At 44.3% G+C, this 20,059-nt stretch overlaps 1 protein-coding gene across 2 annotated transcripts in view; it reads left to right on the forward strand.

The window, feature by feature from the left end:
- The first annotated feature begins 586 nt into the window (after positions 1-586).
- ZDHHC8 (zDHHC palmitoyltransferase 8) overlaps positions 587-20,059 on the forward strand; it is a 91,068-nt gene continuing 71,595 nt past the window's right edge. Inside the window, exon 1 of one of the 2 annotated variants that reach the window (XM_085238128.1) lies at positions 587-1,214. In XM_085238128.1, coding sequence (XP_085094254.1) covers positions 1,111-1,214 — 104 coding nt within the window. In that variant the 5' untranslated portion in view covers positions 587-1,110. The remainder of the gene's footprint in view (positions 1,215-20,059) is intronic. The other variant, XM_085238129.1, reaches the window with a different exon arrangement.

Below are 20,059 nucleotides of genomic sequence, written 5' to 3' on the forward strand. Positions count from 1 at the left end.
GCATGTGAATAAGTATAGAGTATCAACGAGTGGTCTCCTGAACACGCAGCCTTCAGCAGTCCCTCAGTGCGAGTTGCATTCGTGGAAATACTTTTTGTTCATATGGAGTTCAGGTTTGTGGTGTACACTGTTACACTTACAAACAAGAACCGGTGTTTTAAGCACAGACCGGGTCCTGGCCCAATCCTGCGGTACCGGTGAAGTACTGCTAACCTGCAAGCTCTTCCGGGGAATTTTATTTAGACCTGACTTGTGTGGGTGGCCAAAGCATGCTCCTAAAAGGCGTCTTCTGTTTTCCTGTGTACTTCAAGAGTCAGCGACCCGCGTCCAGCCGCGGCGGGGCAGATGCTGCCCGAGCACAGCCCTGCTTCGGCTCGTCGCGCCGCTGCGTGTGCCGGAAGGCTTCCAGCTCAGCACCGCGTGGCGCTCTGTAAAACGGCCGTCCTGTTAGGCGCGGGGCGAAGGACCGGCCATCTCCGTGCCGGGCGACCCGTGCCGAGCAGCCGCCGGCCCCGCAGCCCCTCGCGCCCCGCCTCCGCCCGCCCGGCGCGCTGCAGCTGAGGCTCGTGGCAGCGCCCTGCCCGAGGCTGCCGCCGCTTCCCAGCGCCGCGGAGCGCCGGATGACGCCGCGGGGCAGAGCCCGGCTCTCGCGTAACCGCGTGCCTTCGGGCCGGTGCTCGCGCTGCTTTGCCACACATTCAAAGCCGATGCCTTCGGTTTTATTGCAAACTCTGCAAAGCCGAGAGCACTCATTTTATCTTATTTTTCGCTCCCGAGTTTTTCTTGTTCTGTTCCGAGCTCCGCCAGGCCCGGAGCGGCGCCGCGTCGGAAGAGCCGATCGCCCGCACCGCCCCTCCGAGCCCCTCGGCGCCGCCCCGCGCGAAACCCGGGGAGCGGCCCGGGCACGGGGAGCGGCCGCGCCGCGCTCCTCCCGCGCCGCCTGAAGGGGCGGCCGACATCCGCCGGGTGGGCCGCGCCGGGGGTGGGATTTCCTGTGCCGGAGGTCAGCCGCGGCCCGGCCCTCGCTGCTGCCGCCCGGCCCCGCTGTGCCCGCGTCCTCCCGGCCGCTCCTCCCGGCTCGGACTCGCTCAGTGATGTGTAAGCCACAGGATGCCCAGCAGCACCGGCAAGAGGTTTAAACCGACCAAATACATCCCCGTCTCCACAGCGGCCGCCTTGTTAGTGGGTTCGACGACTTTATTTTTCGTTTTCACGTAAGTACCGCCGCGGGGGCCGGCGGCTCCCCGGCCCCGCTCCCTTTCGGCCGCCGCCGGGCCGGGTTAGCGGCGCCCGGAGCGCCTGCCGTGCGTTCTTTATGTAACGGAGCCCGGAGCCCGAGGAGCTGACGGGCGCGTCGAGATTTGCTCGAGGGAAGGAGCGGTGGGTGGGGGGGGGAAACGAAACTTTTTGTTGCCCCCGTTTTCTGTCGCTTCCACGTCCCCTCATGGCAGAGCGCAGTGCCGGCGCTGCGGGGCGGTGGTCCGGCCGTGGCACCCAGCGCGGGGTTCGAGCCGCGGGTGGCTGCGCGGGTTCGGCTGTGCGGTGCCGTGCGGGCTGTGCGGGGCTGTGCGCGCTGTGCGCTGGAGGGGCCGAGGGGTCGGTGCTGGTATGCGCGTGGCCGCGTTTTTAACCTCCTTAAGTTGTGCCGTAATGTAATTCTCGGTGTTTCACGGCGCTCCTTACTGGTGCGGGATTCGTGGCTCAGTATGCAGAGCGAAATGCAGATGTCGTTTTGCCAAGCGGTTTCTTAAATCAGAGCGGCGTTTGACGCCGAGCAGCGCTCTTGGCTTAGTGTGACGTGATTGCTGACTGCTGGCTTTAATGCCCCTCACGCTTAGGGACCGCCGAACCCTTTCAGGATACCGCGCCGTTTCAGCTCGAAGAACTGGTACGTGTATAAACCCATCCTTGTCATTGGGCTCCTCATCATGGCCGGGGCCTCGCGGGCACACGCAGCACACGAGTTGCCTTTGGCCACAAACTCGGCTCACAGCGTGCTGTGTTTATTCTGTTCACGTGGTTTCACAGTCAAAAAAGGGGATCTCAGTGCCGGCATTTTCCTGCACCTGGAGAGATTGGCGCACGCTGAGGTTGTCTCGGGAGCTGCGTGTTGCTTTTCATGTGACACTCTGAACGTGCGGCTGTGATGGGCGTGCTGCTGTGCAGCCCTTGGCTGTTACACCCTGCCATGGCAGCAGGGTGCCGCGGGGATGTCCCTGTCAGAATCTGTCACTGTACAGAGGAACAGTTTGTAGTCTATTACCGAATCTCAAACTTAATCCTGCTCTCTGTTAGCAGTGAATAATTACATGCAAAATCAGATATTTTTAGGATATCTCCATATTGTAACTTGGCCTGTGCATCTTGGAATGCTAGTACTGTGTCAGAGACCATCCCAGACACACGCTCCGTGCTGCTGCCAAGCTGTGTCTGTGATGAAAATAACACTTAACTGAGCAACTGCTGTTAGGCTGTCTCTGAAGTCCTGTCCATTCAGAAATACTTGGACAGATCTGCGCAGATTTGCTGTTGGTTTTTTTCATCCTGAGCAGTTTTAGTGATGTCTGTCTTTAGGAGCAAAGCATGCAGTATGTGTACTGGTAGCATCTTTTCCTGGTGGGTTTTTCCTTTTGTTGTGACCCGTTACTTTAGGCTGTGCAGATTGCACTTTCCTGGATGCCAGCATGCACTGCTCCTGTTGGTGCACACACCAGTGGTGCAGCAGAGGAGGCACTGCCTGCTGCTGCTTCAAGCTCTGCTGCTCATATGAGCCTGCTTGCTGGTCTCAGTACGGGAACTTTACCAGGTGATGATTTACTTGAGTTTCTGCTCATTTCTTGTTCGTGTTGTTGAGCTCCGAGGCTGCTCTGTCTGTTGAGGACATTATCTATATGCAAGTGGCCAAAGGAGGGGATTCTCACAGCAGATTTTGGTGCAGATCAGCCCAGTGGGATGTCACAGACTCCACCAAATTCAGCATGTGGAAATGAATAATGGATGTTAATATATGTGAAAAAAGCTAATAATAATTTAAAAAACTGCTTACAGTAGGAGTAAGTATGAGTAGGTAGGAGAGTAGGAGACAGCATGCTTTCTGGGCATTGCACGAGTTCCTCAGTAGCTCTCTGAGCCTGCCTGTGTGCTCAGCCATGCACCGTGAGGGCCTTCTGCTGGTCGGAAAGCTCTCTGAGGCCAGGGCTGGCTTCTAGGCAGCGCAATCTTTGTTTATAGCTGTGGGCCAAACAACTTTGCTAAATAGTAGCACCTGAAGGGTGTTTGAAATGCATGGTGTGCACTGTGATGTCATGAAGGTGTTGATCAGTGGTATCGATGCGTTAATTTGGGAAGGTTCCATGAGAGATGCTTCTCTATTCCTTTTCCTCGGCTGACTATCTAGCATTTGCTGTATCCCTGTGGTATTCCTTCTGGTTCTGTGAGGGGGAACCGAGCTACTTAGCTGTCACAGCGCTGCCTGGAAAAGCGTCTGAGAGCGGGTGTGTTGTGGGCCTCAGCTCCCGGTGTGCGCTCCTCTGATAATAAACAGAGCTGTGTGAGTAGGTGGTCTGGTTTGTCACAGTAGGGGAGTAAATGTGCATTAACTGTAAGCATTGCGAACGAATGCATAAATAGTGCTATATATAATAATTAGGTTAATTTACTTACAGGAACAAATCAAATGGCATAATGAAGGAAGAATTCTGCTTAATGTTACCAGAATCCAGAGTGATTCAGCTGCAGCACATTGAGCTTATTTCTTCCAAAACCTTTCTTCCTTTGTATTTTCATTAAGGATAACAGTGTAAACCATTCCAACCCAGTCTGGGCTCTTCTGCCTTGGACTGCTGGCTGCTGTGATGTAAGCATTAGTGCGGTCATCCGCAGAACCCGAATCTCGTCAACTTTCCAGCTTTACTTTCCAACTTTAGGTTGTGTAACTGCAGTATTAGTAGAGATTGCAACTTAGCTGTCAGTGAGCATTGTGCTATAAAGTTTAACTTCACCCAATGAACAATGATGCTGGAGCTGGCGATGCTCTTCACTGGTTCAAACTGTGCTATTACTGTTGTTTCTATCACCAACATCCTCTCCATTTTAGCTTAGCTGCAGTGCCTGCATGTATAGGTGCCTAAGGTTGTATGGAAAAACTGTGGCTTATTTTAGTCATGAAAATAAAGAAAAAGTTCTTCAGCCTTTTGCTGAATACAGTAGGCTATGAATTACTGGTAATGTCCATGTTGTGACTTTTCTGCAGCATGCAGTCAGCTGGGCATCTTGAAAGCATGGCAGCAACACAGTGTCTGTAACAAAGACCAGGGTGCAATACTTTGATGTGATGGAGTTGTGCTGCTGTGTGTTGGGTTCTCCACCCGGATGGCAGAGTGGGTCATTTTCTGGGTCGGGGCACCACTGAGTGAAAACTCATTCAGCCAATGCTGAAGATGAGACTTGAACTTTGCTTAGAAGTCACAGTGAGACGTAATCATAGGGGTGTGCCACAGACATGCACAGCTGGCACTCTGATGGACGTTCTTACTAAACCACACTCTGTTGCTTGAAGCCTTAACCTTTTTCTGATTATTATTATTATTACTTTTATTTTTTCACGTGCCAAACCAAAGCTTTCTGGCACTGGTGAGAAGCAGCTTCACACAGGGTTTGTGCCGAGCCATGCGGATGGCACTGGAGAGAGGAAGAGTGTCCGAAAATGTGCATTGGTTTAGTTAGGTGAATGTCATCACTGAGTTCTCACTGAAACAAGCACTAACATGGGTATTGTAATTTTCACTGGAGAAAAGCCAATGTTTTTTTTTTTTTTTTTAAATGTAAAACTAAGGAGAGGTTTCAGCTTCCTGAGATAGTTTAACTTTGGAAGAGATAAGGCTTTACCGACTGGCCATGTTTGTCAGCTTCTGAGAAGATGTTTATTCTTGCTATGCCAAAGCAAAGGCCTTTTAGACTGTGGCAATTTAATCTTGATATATAATTTTATTCTAAAACTTTTTTAATCCACGAAGGATTAAAAAAAAAAAAAAACAACACAAAAAACAGGCAATTTCAACAGGAGAATGCATTTAACTGAAGTGTGAGAAGCCTTTTTTAATTATTCCTAATGCTGGAAGAGAGCTGGGTTTTCTGGCTATAGCCGGGAGAGTGCTATCTTTGCTTCCACGGGGAGAAGCAGAGCTGGCAATACAGGACACTTCTGTAAGCTAGTACAATTTTTTCCTCAAGGGAGAAAAAAATGGTGTTTATGTTCAGCAGGAATATTCTCTCCTCTTGTAGGAGAGAGGAGCTCTGTTGGTGGCTGGGTGCAGCGCTCTGCTCTGCCTGCAGCCATCGTGGTGCCATTGGAACACTGAGGGCAGATCCACGTTTGAAGCCCAAATAGGTAATGCAGGGAAAGCAACGTCCTGTCTGTTTTTCCTGGTGAGCAGAGATGGAGGATGTGGGTGTATGGAAATAGGGATGAGAGGCTGCCTCTGTTAGACCAGGGTGGGCCTTTCAGCCTTTGTACATGAATACACAACCAGCTTTTCTATTTTTCTTTAAGGTCTTTTTTGAGATGCTATTTTAAATGCTGTCATGTTTATCCAAATATGCTCCATGTGTATCCTTTTATAAATAGAAGCAGGCTCTACAAAATTGTTTAGATGGTATGGGAGCTTACTCGGCTGTTAGCAGTGTAAACTGAGGGATGCTATTCCTTAAAATTTTCTTTTTAGAAATGAAGACAGACGCATTTGGTGACTCTGGACTTGTGATTTTTGAGGTTCACTACCTGAGGCAGTTGCTAATTGTACAAAAATGTACCTTTTTTGGTTAACAACTTATTCTGTTAGGAAATGCTTCTTAGCTGAAATTGACTTCAGGATCCTGTGGCATTGGAATCTTTGTGCTGTTTTCTTGGGATGTGTAATGGACAACCAGAACAAGACCTACAAAGGGAAACCACAGATTTTGTTCAGCCTGCAGCAGGAGATATCTGGAATAAAGCAGTACGGTGGTATAGAGTGGTTAAGGGCATGGAACAGATGCATGCTGGAATGGGGAGAAGCATCTTTGAAGCTGAATCAATGTATTTGTGTAAATGCTACGAGAGTGGATCATTGATTTAATGTCCTTTGAGTCGAGCCAGCAGATAGAGGATTCCTTCCTCACTGAGCCACGGGTAACATTCAGTTGTGCCGGGCTGCCAGAGAGCAGCCATCGCTGATTGCACGGCAGTGGGAGTGCCAACGAAGTTGGAAGGAAGAAATAGTAATGCTGCCGTTTTCAGTGGAAATCCTGTATTTTTCTTTTGCAAAGAATACCATAGGCTGGAAAACTGTAGTCAGCCTGGTTCCTGTTTTGCTTTAGAAAAGGCAGTTTTGGGGATCCCAGCTTGGTGTTTGCCGTCGTTCATTTAAGTGAGTACACCACAACAGGGTATGCTGCATTCATCTTCAGAGAGTAATCTATATCCAGAAAAACAATTTTTTTTATCTCTAATTGCTCTTCTGTAGTTTCTAATGTAATTAGCTGTATTTGCTTCAAAACTGTCCAAAATTCCTAAACTTCTGAGCCCTCGGCCTGTTGCGCGGGCAGTGGTGGGTATGTGGATATTACAGAATAAACAGTACAGTAACACAGATATTGCAGTGGTTACCATGGTTTTCTGTTTGTGAACCTGTAAGTGTAATTTGTTGTCCTCAAATGTGAAATCATTATGAATATCTTTCATAAACACACGCTGCTGTGTTTTGATATCTTCCAGTAAGAAGGGGCGGCGGAGCCATGTACAGAGCACGAGAACCCTTGAGTTTTAGACCTGAAGCTGAGCACCAAAGCAGCTGTTTCCAGTGTACGTGTGCACCATTTTTAAATGCTTTTAAATCCTGTATGAAGTCACATAATTTGGAAGTGCTGCCCTTTGGGCAACTGGATAACAAGTTCTATGGAGCAAGGTAGCAGTATTAAGATGGGAATATGAGAAATGGAGATTTTTGTCAAGCTGTATACGAGATGATGCCATTGTTTTTTGAAGGGAAGAGCTCATGGAAGCTGACCAGCCAGTAAGTGCCTTGAAAAGAAGGTCCACGTGTGTCATTCTGAAGTGACTGCACTCCAGGAAACCTGGATACAGCCAGACTGAATTAATAGCAGAATGGTCTTAAAGGAACAAATGAATGTGTAAGTTGGAGCCTAACAAAGCAAACTTGAAACTGCCTAAATATATAAGGGCTTTCACAAATAAAGTCAGACAAAGCCTTATTCTCCCAACATTCTCAAAACTAAATTGGCATTTACATTAGCTCTCTTTCATGTCTTCAGGGAAATAATCCAATGTAATATCTGTATCAACACAACTTAAGTACGGTGTTGGGAATACAGAATGCGTGGACGTTTTTATAAACAAGTATCATTGTAATTTAAATTCACATCAATCACAGGAATGCTTTGAAATGAAAAGGTTCAGCTTAAAACTTTAGTAGCTACTCCTGCTGGGGGGAGGCAGGTTTTTTCTTCTGGAAAAGCGTTTCCTTTCCTTGGTATCAGAAGTTATTTGGTATTATTTTAATTGTGTATAAGCTCCTTTTCGATTATTATTATTATTTTTTTTTTCCTCATGAGTGGGATCTCATTTTACATGCTTAGCTTTCTCTGTGGATTGCTTGCCCTAGCAGTAGGCCTCTCCAGGTGTGCTGGGACCAGCAGGTAACGCTGCTCCCTCAGCAGCCAGCCCACGCTGTGCTGTAGCAGGGCTTGCAGGCAGGGCTTGCAGGCGGCCTTAGGCCAGCAGCTGCTGGGCTGCAGGGCAGGAGGTGGAGGTAGATGTGGGCTGGAGCTTGTTGGCTGTCTTTAAGAGCTTAATGGTTACAGTGTCGTGCTTAAACTTTCATTTGTATGTCATTCCACATGGGTAATTCCTTTTGCCAAAAAGTATTTCTTGCGCCATGTTCCAAAGGCTAGTGGGATTGAGCTAAATCTGTGGTTCAAGAATTGAAAAATTAATGATTTCTTTTCTAGCCTGCTGTGTTTGATCTATAATTCATATCTGGTAAAATGAGAAATGGGCTTCTGAGCTGGCCATTGTTTCTCCATTTACTAGCTGGGTGTTTGCGGTGGTGTTGTTTATAATTCTTCCCTCAGAGGATGTCGGGGTGTGAATTTCGGGCCATTGAGTGCTACTGAAGGAGGAGGTTGTCCAACCCACATTTTCTTCATCTGTCATTATCTTTTGTTTTGTTTTTTTTTACCCCTGTGATATCTGCCTCCAAACTACGCGGCTGTTGTAGCACACGGCTGCCACGACCCTTGATTTTTAATGTGGTTATAAGAGTAAAGGATTCAGGATTGTGAGATACAGTTAAACATCTGATCCTATCTGTTGAGCTGGGGTGGTTTGTGTGGGTTGATGCAACAACTTTTCCATGTTGAAACTATCCTCTCCAAAGGGGTTGGCCAAGGCTTGTGTCTTCCTACCCACCCAGTTCTGTATTCCTAGTCTGAATTCACTTGATCCATAAACGCAAGTGGAATTTGTTCTGGTGAATAGAGAGAGAGGTCTGTCAATTTGCCAAGTAATTGTCCTTGAATGCAGTGGAGCCCTGTTTAGTGGAATGGAGCAATGTTATTTATTTTTCTTGCTTTAACTGTTTTGGAAATGAGGAAAAGATATTTTAGTGTAAATCCACTTGGCTTGCAAAAAAGCATCTCATCTTGCCAGCTTTCTTCTTAATTCCTAAAGAATTACTGTTCTGTTGGGCTGCTTTGACCATGGTATATGTTGTAATATGTCTCCAGAACAGTGTACTGTGCATGCACGATGGGTGGATTCCTGCATGTCTGATGAAGCATTGATTCTCCGGGCTTGTGAGTCCTGCCAACTTCAGTTAGGAAACTTAAGGTTTTAATGTACATTCTGTCTTTTAGTCCCAATTTGGCCTCATCTTTTGGAAGACATTTCTCTGGAACAAGTCATGATGTACCAGGATTTTTATAACATAATAAAAAAGAGAGTTTATACTGAGATAGTTAATTAAACAGTCTGCTTATAATTCATATTTCTCCCTTGAAATATGAGTCCTTTCTCACTCTTGCTTACCATTCCTGTTCAGAAACTCAGTGAAGGTGTATTAAAAGAATTAAAGAGATGGGATTAAAACATGCTTCTGATCTTCTGACGTGCCACTTAAAATCTCACTGCAAAGTGATTATTCCTGGATATTCAGATGACTGCACGCTTGGTTTAAATCTCTGGGAGGGCTGTTGATTGTCCCAGCTGTTCCATCTTACTTCAGCTGTGTCCATCATCCTGCACCTCCTGGGCTTTGCCTTCTGAAAGAGGACTGAACTCTCCCTTGCCCAAGGTCCAGATCATGTTCTGTAACAGGATGATGAACTTTTCAACAGAAAGTAAAACAGAATTTTTGAACTTCACTCTTGAAAATAACTGAATTTTTGTGGTTAAGACCTTAAGGAGGAAGAAACATTTTGCTTAGAGGAGAGTGCTAGCAGGAAGACTTCAATCCAATAGTTAATTTAGCAAAGTGATTTAGGATGGAATATATCATACAGCACTGCTATATATCCGCACGCTGTGCCGTCAGCAGATGCCCGGACATGCTCTCATCCACTCTTCCAGTGGCTGGTAGACTTTAGATGCTCCTCTTCATTCCTCAGTTTTCAATTTGGACTTTGTAATTTTCATGACTTACTCCAGAATTCAGGCACCCTGGTGCAGACCTGTTTGGTAACAGTTGGGCATCGCTCCCCTTGCCGTGGATGATCACCCTATCAGGAACTGCACCCGCTGCGATGGCAGTTTGCTGGAAACTCTCCACAGATGGAAGTTGGCTGAGCCCCAGCTCCACAAATTAGTGGTCAGAAGAGACTGTAGGGCACGAGTCTATGCAATTTGTAGTGTTGTTTTGATTCTTTTCTTAATTAAAGCTTCAAAAAGTGTGTCAGCAGAGTGCCAAGGACAAGAAATGATCAGCTCAAACATTTCATTGCAACAGATGATGCTGCTCCATATTCTCATAGGAGCATGGCACTTGAATACAGCAGTGTTATTTTTTTTGTCACTTTTGTTCACTTTACGGTCATCAAGGCTTTGAAATACTGTAAATAGTCTTCATAACAAATTCCGGTTTTTGCTTTTTTTTTTTCCTTCCCAATTGAATGAATTTAAAGCCAGAGAAAAACAATTACTTTTTTTTAGCTGCTTTTTTCTGTAGGGCTGCTTTCTGTGAGGTTTCTCTAGCATGTAAGGAAGCACAGTAGCCTGCAATTCTTCGCAGATCTAGTGAGGATTACTAGAATCTGCCTGGCAAACTTCAGGTGAGATCATATATATCCTTTTATTGTTGTTCTTCAGCATCAAGCTTTTGAACTGCTGCTTCCTCAGTGCTCCATGTGCTACTGCTCCATCCCAGCCTTCAGTATGGCACTGCAAGAGAAGGACATGGCAAGGTGGAAGCGTGGAAGGTCAGAGCTGGTGATGACAGCAGTCTGAGAACTGCTTAGGTTTAAGTGTTTCCTATGGAGTTGCTATTTTATAGCCTCAGATTTTGGATGTGTTCTCTGTGGTAGGATTGTACCACATGCTGGGGCCACTATAAAGCAAGTGTCAGGATCTTATGCTGTTCCTCAAATCCTTCTTTTTTTTTTTTTTTTTTTTTTTTTTTGATTTTCCACACTCAACTTGATTCCTTCATTCCCAACCCCTCTGCCTCCTCCTGTCCCCCTGTGCCCCTCCAGCACAAGAGGAAGGGGACTAGGGGTTGCAGTCAGTCCTCAGCAGTTCCTTCTCACACCTCCCCCTGCTCTGCTGTGGGCTCTCCTGGCTGCAGTTCCTGTCAGGAGAACTTGCTTCTATGTGGGCTTTTTTCCAACATACAGAGTAAGGCTGAGAGCCCTTTGTGGAGAACACTAGGGATGTGAGCTTAGCTGTAGGTAATGCAGTTCTATTTATGTAAGAATTTTTATATGCAGGAGGCAGTGGGAGTGGCAGAACAAAACAAAGCCCTTCTGACCTTCTTCATCCTCGATGGAGCCATCCAGGTCAGTCAAACAAGGAGGAAAACAAATTTTCTTAATTCTTTCTGTAAATCAACCTTTTTTTTTTTTTTTTGGAGCTCTTAACAACACCCTCTCCCAAGCAGTTGTCTCATGTGAATGCGCAGTGATGGCTCACAGCTCTCTGAAGTTCCTCAGAACTTCCACTGTGATTCAGTGAGTCATGTAAACGTGACTTCTTCAGATGTGACTCAAGTATCCTCTGTGTGCCTGGGCTCCTGAGTCGCTGCTCTGTCATGGCTGGGGGCTGCTGGCATCCAAGCTGGCTGTTTCCTTCACGGACAAGACATAACGAGATGGCCGTTCTCCCTTCTTAGCGCCTGCTGAATGCTGGGTTTCGGTTACAAGGCTGAACTGTGGAACAAACCTCCCAGAGAACTCCTCTGCTCTGTGGGCAAGGGAGCAGAGCTGAAAGCTGGGAGGCTGCGTGTGGCGCAGTCTGTGTAGGTGGGGGGACAAAATGTGAGATAATTAGCACATTTTCTGGGGGAGTGTTTGAGCAGCTTTGGCAGCTCTAACCTGCTGTTGGAGAGTACAGAGGACTGGACAAGAGGAGTGGTAATAGTTAATATCAGGAAAACTGGCTAGCTCAAAAATTCTGTGAAAAAATTGAGCTTCCAGAGCAGAAATACGAAAGCTTCAGCTTAATTTGTAGGGTATTTCATTTTCTCTTTTCCTGCCCTGAGGTACTCCATCATAATTGCCTTTGCTCATGCTGCACCTGTCAGGAGCTGACAGTGCTGGGCTCCAAACCAGATAGGTGTGAGCCAGCACGTGTCCATCCTCTAGGGCTTGTCCCAGCCTGACAACTTTTCTTCTTCCCAGTGTAGAGATAATGCCAAACTGCAATTTAACTATTTTCTCTTTGGCTAATCTCCCCTATGATGAAGTTTCAAGTGATTTCTGCGTTCCTGATATAGATATGTGAGCAGGGCTTCTTGGTAACTTTTTTCTGATGCCAAGAGACTTGGTGGGACTGCCCAGAGCCTTCTGGTGAATGCTGTGTGCAGAGGTAGGTATCACTGGGCACACTTGGCTGTAAAACACTGTCTGCATGTAGACACAAGCTGGAACACTTATTGTAGACAGTTTATCCTTGCTTGTGGTGAGTTTATTGTGGTACCAAGAAAAAACAAGTACTGGAGAAAGGCATTTACAGGTTTGCTCTGAACATCTCTTTAATGATAATTACTCAGCTGGTTTTCACTGGAAGAGGTATGCAGAGGTCCTATTGCTCCAAAGCCCATCAGGATTTACTTGTTTTAAATATGACTATTGAGTATAGCCAGATTCACCTTGTGTACCTATATGCCTCTTGAAAATACCAACTTCTTCACAAACATTCTGGAAACTAGGAAAGTCTGCTGTGGCATTCTGGATCTTTGCTTTTTTTAACGTGGTTTCTGAGGAAATTCAAATTTGTTATGTTAGTCTGCCCGTTTCTTCTGTTCTGAACTTGTAAATCCATTGCCTATTTTATTCAAATTCAGTAATAGTACTGAAATCGTTAAGATGATAAAGAAGTGTGATGCATGAACAATAATTAATATTAATAATTAATAGTTTCTTTCCACTTGAAGGAATGAATTTCATGTAAAATCAGCAGTTGCATCTGGTCATATCTTCAAATTTGCCATCCTGGTCAGAAAACTGCTCAGCCAGACCCTAGCTGTCTTTTCCCTTGTTTACTTGCTATGGGGACATGAAGAGAAACTCAAAGAAGAGTTTCTTCAGGGGTAATAGATAATATTCTGATGGAGGGTTTAGTGAAGTTTTCTATATATATTCATACAGAGGAAATATATGAAGGAAGAAGTCATAAAAACGTGAGCAGTGACTGCAGAGGGGGTTGGGGTGGTGTTACACAAGGACACAGGATGCGTATCCAGGAAAGACATTTGTTCATCTGTGCATGAAATATGTTGTTTCATCTTAATATAGACAAGTTCACAGATCTCCTGCTTGTATAATGAGAAGAATCGTGTTGGGTGTAAACCCATTTGAGTGTCCTTTTTTGGGCTCCTTTAAAAATACAGAAGAACTGTTTTTAATGCTTGTATTTATTTTGGTACAGTGTACAGACTGCTGGAAATACGTTTATAGCACAGTCTAATGAGCTGAGGCTCATCTCTAATATTCCACTGCCTCATGGCTGGATAGAAAAAGCTGATGCTCTCTGAATATGTATTTGTGTCAGACACTGGCTTCCACTAACAGCTAATGCTGCGAGGAGCTGCCTATCTAATACCACCTAAACTAGGAGTTGGGCAACAACTGCTCCAAAGCATGATAGAGAATGATCCCAGTTAATGCAGCATTCACTGACTTAGCAGTTAGATTCATCAGCGCCTGCTCTGTGTTCTCTCTATTGTGAACATCACCATTTCTATTAGTTCACCGGTGTTCAAGCTTGATGACCTCATGTTGAGAAGACATTTCAGTTTGCAGTCTACCCGTGAATTACTAATTCCAGGTCAGCCCTGAGACAGGTTAATGTTTTAGATGCAAGAAACCTGGTTATATGGAAATAGTGTTACTTCCATTGGAATAGAGGTACAACTCTTCCTGGACCAAATTTATGTGGCGTGAGAGTAAGCTGCTCTTCACCATGCCAATGGATTTTCTTGCCACTTTAAATGCAGTGGTTTTAATTTCTTCCCACTTCTTTTCCAAGAGGAAGGACGTTTTTACTGATATACAATTGCTTATTTCATTAACTGAAGACAGTTTTGGAAACTGCATTTTTAAATAGAAATGTCTTCCACGGCACAGGGAATAAGATTCAAGTCTAAAATAAAATAGAAGTATATTTTGAAACACAACTATGCTGATCACTGAACAGAGGGTAGTGCAGTTGGAGTTGTTTGTGTCAAACTTGCTTCCTGAAGTCACAGTTGGTTCCCAAATGTTTGTGAGAGCCATTCTGCAGCATCTGCTCTGTCTGTCTGCTGGAACATCCCCTTGTTCCTGTTGTCCATGGGTTGCCAGGGGTCAGCACTCACTCTTGCTTTTTCTCTAGGCTCACAGCGCTGAACTTGCCACCCTTCCTCCCTGAAACTGGGTGATACTGAAAAGTTGGCATTCTCTTTCCTTGCACTCACAAAGCTGGAAACCACCACTGAAGCCTGATGCTAACTTTTCTTGCTGTTGGTGCAGTTTGTGTAGCGGAGAAGTTTGCTTCAGTGCGTTTTAGAAGGAACTGAATGCTTCCCAGTGTGCCTCTAAAAGCTCATGTTTGCTTTTAAATGTTACGCAGACAAAAAGCTCTTATTAGTTATGATCTCCTTAGGCTTGCTGGAGAAGAGAATTGATTTAGGATCTGGAGCAACTTCTCTGTCTGTGTTTTGGCCACTCTGCTTAATGTGAGTAGTAGCTAAATCCTGAATTTCAACACAGAGTAGTCATTTTAAACGATTCACAGTTTTTGAAAACACTGGTATCATGCCATGACAGTGTTCTAGAGAACTACTTTTTTGAATTACAACTGGAACTGGAGTAGTAGCTCTTTTAGTACATAGGAAAGTGGCTGCCAGGAATATATTGAATATCTGAAGCCCAAATTGAATATATTTAGTCTAGCTGGCTTATGGAATAATTTGTTAGCAAAGCATAAAAATTCTATTGGAGCGAACTCATCTTTTGCTTTCGAAGAGCATTTCAGTTTTTTTTTAACAGGTTGAAGATTGTTTAAGTGGTTTCATTGGAGAGTGAGGAGGGAAGGTGTCCTTGTTCACGTCTGCTGGAGTTCCGTAACAGAACAACTGTCTGGTTGGGGCTATTACTGATCTAAGTTGTTCTTGCTGTCTGTAGGGCAAACCTGCTTAGGAGGAGAGAGCAAAAAGGTGGATCTCAGCACTTTGGTTACTGTTCTGGGTCTTCGTTGTGCATTGGCAGTTTCAGAATGGAAATGGGATTTGGCTTCCCAGGGCCAAATGATGCCTGAGGAACCTTCCCTTGAAGTCTTTGGTCAGCAAGAGAGGAAACCTATCCTATTGCATCCTGTTTTGTTTCTTGGAGGAATGTGATCCAGTGACCAAGGGCAGGTGGGGTGTATTTCAGACAAATCAAAATCCAGTTCCTCATGCTTAAACATTTTTACACATGTGCTGAGCTATATAAAGAGCCTATCTCATATTAGATATTTTAAAACATGTTAGAAAAATTAAATGACTGCCTGGCATCTGTTGCTGACATCAGTTCTTATTCTTTATAAGCAATTTTATTGATTTAAGGTAGTGCAAAGGAATACTTGAAAATTTAGTGGAAATGATGAAGTTTTTTTTCTCCCTTGGAGTTTTGAATAAATGAATAAAGCAGAGGTCTAAAGTTGTCGTGATATTCAATGCAAATAAGAGGTGTGGTTACGTGTTGTTTCTCATACTTGGACCTTCAGTGAGCAGCACACGGGGAGAGGCAGACCTGGGCAGGGGCTTCTGTGTTGCAACCTGCAGTCTCTCCAAACACCAGCACAACATATGACTTGTATGCTCTAGTTAGGAAATCCGAAAACGCGCAGTCTCATAAAGTTATTTTCTTAATGAAAAATGTCATTTGCTTGCCTGGAAGTTGGTATTTTCTTGTATCTGCTTCTTGATGAGCTCTTGTGCCAGCTGTTCTTTTGAAGAGGAAAAAAAAACCTGGAAATATTGTGGTCCACACTTATTTTCAGCAGGGTTTTGTTTGGAAACCAGTTGAGACTTCAGATTAAGTAATTGTTGTCCAGGGATGGAAAACATTTGTTGTTTTTTTTGTCTGTGCATGAGCCTTTCTTGCTTCTCAGAGCCTTCATGGTATAGTAAAATCTTAAGAGCCAGGATGCTTTTGGTTTAATCAATGAAACTAATTTTAATTGATTGCTAAAAAGAACCAGCTGTTTTAATTAAGCAGATGCTCTGTACACCTAAATGAGTGACTATTGATCTGTGTGTTTTTAATTACAACAAAGAGCTTGCAGTTTTCATAAAACCTTGGCTCCTCACTCACCAGCTTGGGTAGGACTTACCAGTTGCCATTGTGCCCTAAAGAGCAGCTTCATTGGCAGGCACTGAGTCAGCAGTACCTGGGGCCTGCTTTAGAACTAACCGCACAAACAGCCTGGATGTCAGCTTTATTGCTCACCACATGAATGTGCAAAATGCTGGGCTGACATTTTGGAGATAAAGGGAACAGGGCAGCAGTCCCTCTGTGGCAGTACTGCTTTATGTTGTCTTCAGTTACTTCTGGAACGGCCACGTTGTTACAACACATGATGCTTAGGATGTTGAAAAATGGGATTTTAATACTTGAGATTCTTCTCAAATTTATATTCATTATAACAGTTCTGTAATAAGAAAGGCTAAATATATTCATCTGTTCGCAGCTTCTGAACTTGTTTGACTGATTTTTTTTAGGAATGGCTTTCCAAAGAAGGTAATTTCTCAGAACCTTGGTTATCTCAGAGGTTAAATCAGGGGTTATTACTGTCTGGCAGTGTGGAGAGTTAATCTTGTGAGTGTTCATCCTACTGAGACAGTAGCATTCTCTGAGCCTTCAAAAATTAAAAAGCTGTTATTTAATTAGTCTCTCCTAAATCTTCCTCAGAGGTCATCATTAGGAAGAGCATTCACAGTGCGTGTGGCATGCAGACATGATCCAGTCTTCTCTCCACAGCTAAGAATCCAGAGCTGGCTCTGGTGACAGCAAAAGGACCCAAGGTAATGGCATGGAGTAGTCCAGTGACTGGCAGTAATTGGGATTACCCTGAGCTACTTCTGGGAAAGGTAGCAAACCTCTTATGTTGTTGGGGCCCTTTCCTCTGCCAGCCCTAGTCCTGCTGCGGCACAGTGGTGCTGCTTTCCATCTGGGTGTGTTCTCTGATCCAGTTTGCTGTACATCCAGCAACAAGGAGTGTTGGACCACGTTCTCTGTAGCTACCGCTGTGTTGGGATCAGAATTTCGTCCAACTGTGCCCTGAGCCTCCCTTGTGCAGGCACTGTATTTTGTGGTTTAAATTATAGGTTGCAGTGACAAGTTACCTTAATCACAATTATCCGCAACGTTTCCATTGTAAGACCTTCTTTTTCATTCTCTGAAAGCAGCCATTTGGGTCAAGCAGTCTGCTTCGTGCTGGGGGGTTTTGCATGGTTAGGTGAAAATAGATTGATAGTAGGAAATAATATTTTGCTTATGGGAAACTTCAAGTTCAGGGAGAGTACCCCAGGGACTTGAAATGGGATAGCAGGTTGGCTTTTGTGCTAGGCTTTATCTGTCCTCCTAAATTTGGCCATGTTTCAAATCCCTGCAGCGAGCAGAGCAGCACGGTGTCTGAATGCTTCACCCAGCAGGGCTGTGCCCCGGGGCAGCACTGCGTACCCATGGCAATGGGGGGCACTTCTCTCAGGCCCTTCACTTGGGCTTTGGATCTTGCCAGCTCCAGAAATGAGAGCAGAAGCATTCTCTCAGTGCAGTTAAGGAGCACAATGGGAAGAAAGTGAAAAGCCAGGAAAGAGCTGGGAAAGCAGTTTTTAGTTTGTCTTGTAGCGGGTGCAGTCTTGTTTTCTGGGATGTTGTGTACTTGGGACTTGTAGCTCTGAGCACTGTCAGCTTCACGTTTGCACTGCAGCTTGCTTGAGCTGCAAACTGCCAGGATCCCAAGGAGTTGGGTTCTAGGAGGCACGTGAAACTTCGGGTTCCTATCTGCAAAATCAGACTAAGATGGAGAGATTGTAACTCCTAGGGGTGTCATAATGATAAATGCTAATGTTAGCAAAGCATTCATATGAAGTTAATTATAACAGAACATCCCAGAAGGAAAACAGTTCTATATTGAGAACAGAATGTGCATAGCATGCAACATATATGGCCTGAGGCCACACGTTGTCTGGGTACAATGAAAAGAACCACTTAATAGCTACCTGCTCAGCAAGCATCATCGGTGCTTAAAGCAGCAGCAGCCCTACAGGGGATATAGCAATAAAGAGATAAAATTTGGCCCTCTTGTTACATGCAAGTGACTTTAAAGATTCACGGACAATTTTATTGTGGCAGTCCAATTTTATGAGCAGTTGCCAGGGTTGTCACTTTAATATGTTGAAAAATATGACAACTATGAACTTTCAGTGTCACATTGCAAAAATAAGCACAGAGCTTGGGGCCATACTGCTTATAATTTTTTCTCCATCGATTATTAGTTTGAGGAAGGTGAAAAATCCAATGCTGTATCTGCAAAATGGAAAAACATAAAGGTTATTCAGCAGTTTGGGCTGCCTTGGACTGATTTAAGTTGTTTAAGTGCATTTTTTCACTTTAATTTCCAAGTCATTACAGCTGATCTCAGTCTGAATAAGTGATGTTACTGCATGCAGAAATATTAGGAAAAATGCTTGCTTCCACAGGAATGACAGTGGAGTCTATTCATCTCAGTGCACAGCCTATTTTTGCAAATAGAATTATAGGTTTCAGTTTGTTGTGGTCACATTTCTGCAAGACTAACTTGAACAGTTCCATCTCTTGCTTCCAAAAAAGGGGATCATGTGATGTAGAAGCAGTATCATAAATTTACCAGACTTATATTTTAGGAACAGAACCGTAGGCTTCCATGCATTCTCTGCGAATGGTTAATATTTTACAAGCTTGGCTATTTTTTTAATCCTTTATGACTTTATAAGTTGTGTTTTTATGGAATTGAGTTTCAAAAATTGATGCTGGTTTTTTATATCTTCAAATAGATTGAGTGAAAGTAATTATTATTCCTTTGAAATAATTACAAGCATAGCAACTATTTGAGACAGAAATAACTGAGATTTCAGATTCTTGCATGCACAGCTATTCATCAGCTAAATAAATCAGTCCCTGATGGCAGAGGGGGGAGGAGGCGATCGCAGTGTTCTTGTGGCACAATAAAGAAGGAAGGCATTGTGCCTTAAAAGTCATAGCGCACTCATTTCTTTTGCTCCCTTCTAGTCTTTTTAATAGGATTAGCAAAAACAAAAGAACGCACACAAAAACGCAAACCATACGTGTGGATATGTATATAGGCATATGTATAGCCAAAGCTGTGTTTCTCTCAGGCTGTGAGATTGCCTTAATTTTTAAAACATGGGGTATTATATTAACTTCTGGAAAGTTTTTTGAATTAAAAAATGGACTGTGTTTGAGAAGGCTAAGTGAGTTTAAAAATGACCCAGATTTTGTTTTGATGAAATTCAGATCTTTTAAAAATGAACCTGGAAAAGTATGTTCCTCCTGAGGAACTGAACTGGGCGCTGCTGGCAGCAGTGGGAGCGGAGCAGGAGGGCATGCTGCTCTGCTGGGAAACTGGTTCCTGTGCCCGTCTAGAAGAGTGGAATCAACATTTCTTTTTTCTGTTGCAAGAAAGAAATCTGGATGCCAGGAAGCAGAACTGTTTGTTATTCAGACCTCTGTATATCCCAGCATCTGTTGGTTTGCATTAAGAGGGTTGTAGGTTTGTGTCTGGATTGATGGTTGTCACTTCCAAGTCTCCTAGCTGCATGAACAACAAACCATGTGCTTTATTAATTCCCCAAAGGACAGAAGAAAATGCTACGATCGTTTGGTTTGAAAGATAATTACTGCTCTAAGGAACTCCTCAAAAATTGACACTATTCCATTGAATTGAATGTAAACATCTGAAAGTTGTTATGATGCTGAAAAAGAACATTTAGACTAAGAATAGCTGTTGTGAAGCAGCCCTGAATTTTAAATCACGCTCACTCTTATGGGGCTCCTCTTTCTTACCCGTAAATACGGGTAAAATGTTTGAATTTTGAGTCTGAAGTCTTGAAGCTAGATGTGCAGCAGGGTGGGATAATTCCACCACGGGACAGCTCTGAAAGCATTGAAATTTGCTTTTGTTTTCTTGGAAAGAGAACTTGGCAAATGAAACACCATATATTGTAAGAAGCCATTCAGATAGACGTGGGATTTTTGGTTATGCTCCTGCATGTGTGGAGCTCAGTCTTTATACATTTCATACAAACAGTAACAAACTTCAAACCTC

The sequence above is a fragment of the Meleagris gallopavo genome, chromosome 17, assembly GCF_905368555.1.
Source record: "Meleagris gallopavo chromosome 17, MGAL_WU_HG_1.1, whole genome shotgun sequence".
NCBI classification, from domain to species: Eukaryota; Metazoa; Chordata; class Aves; order Galliformes; family Phasianidae; genus Meleagris; species Meleagris gallopavo.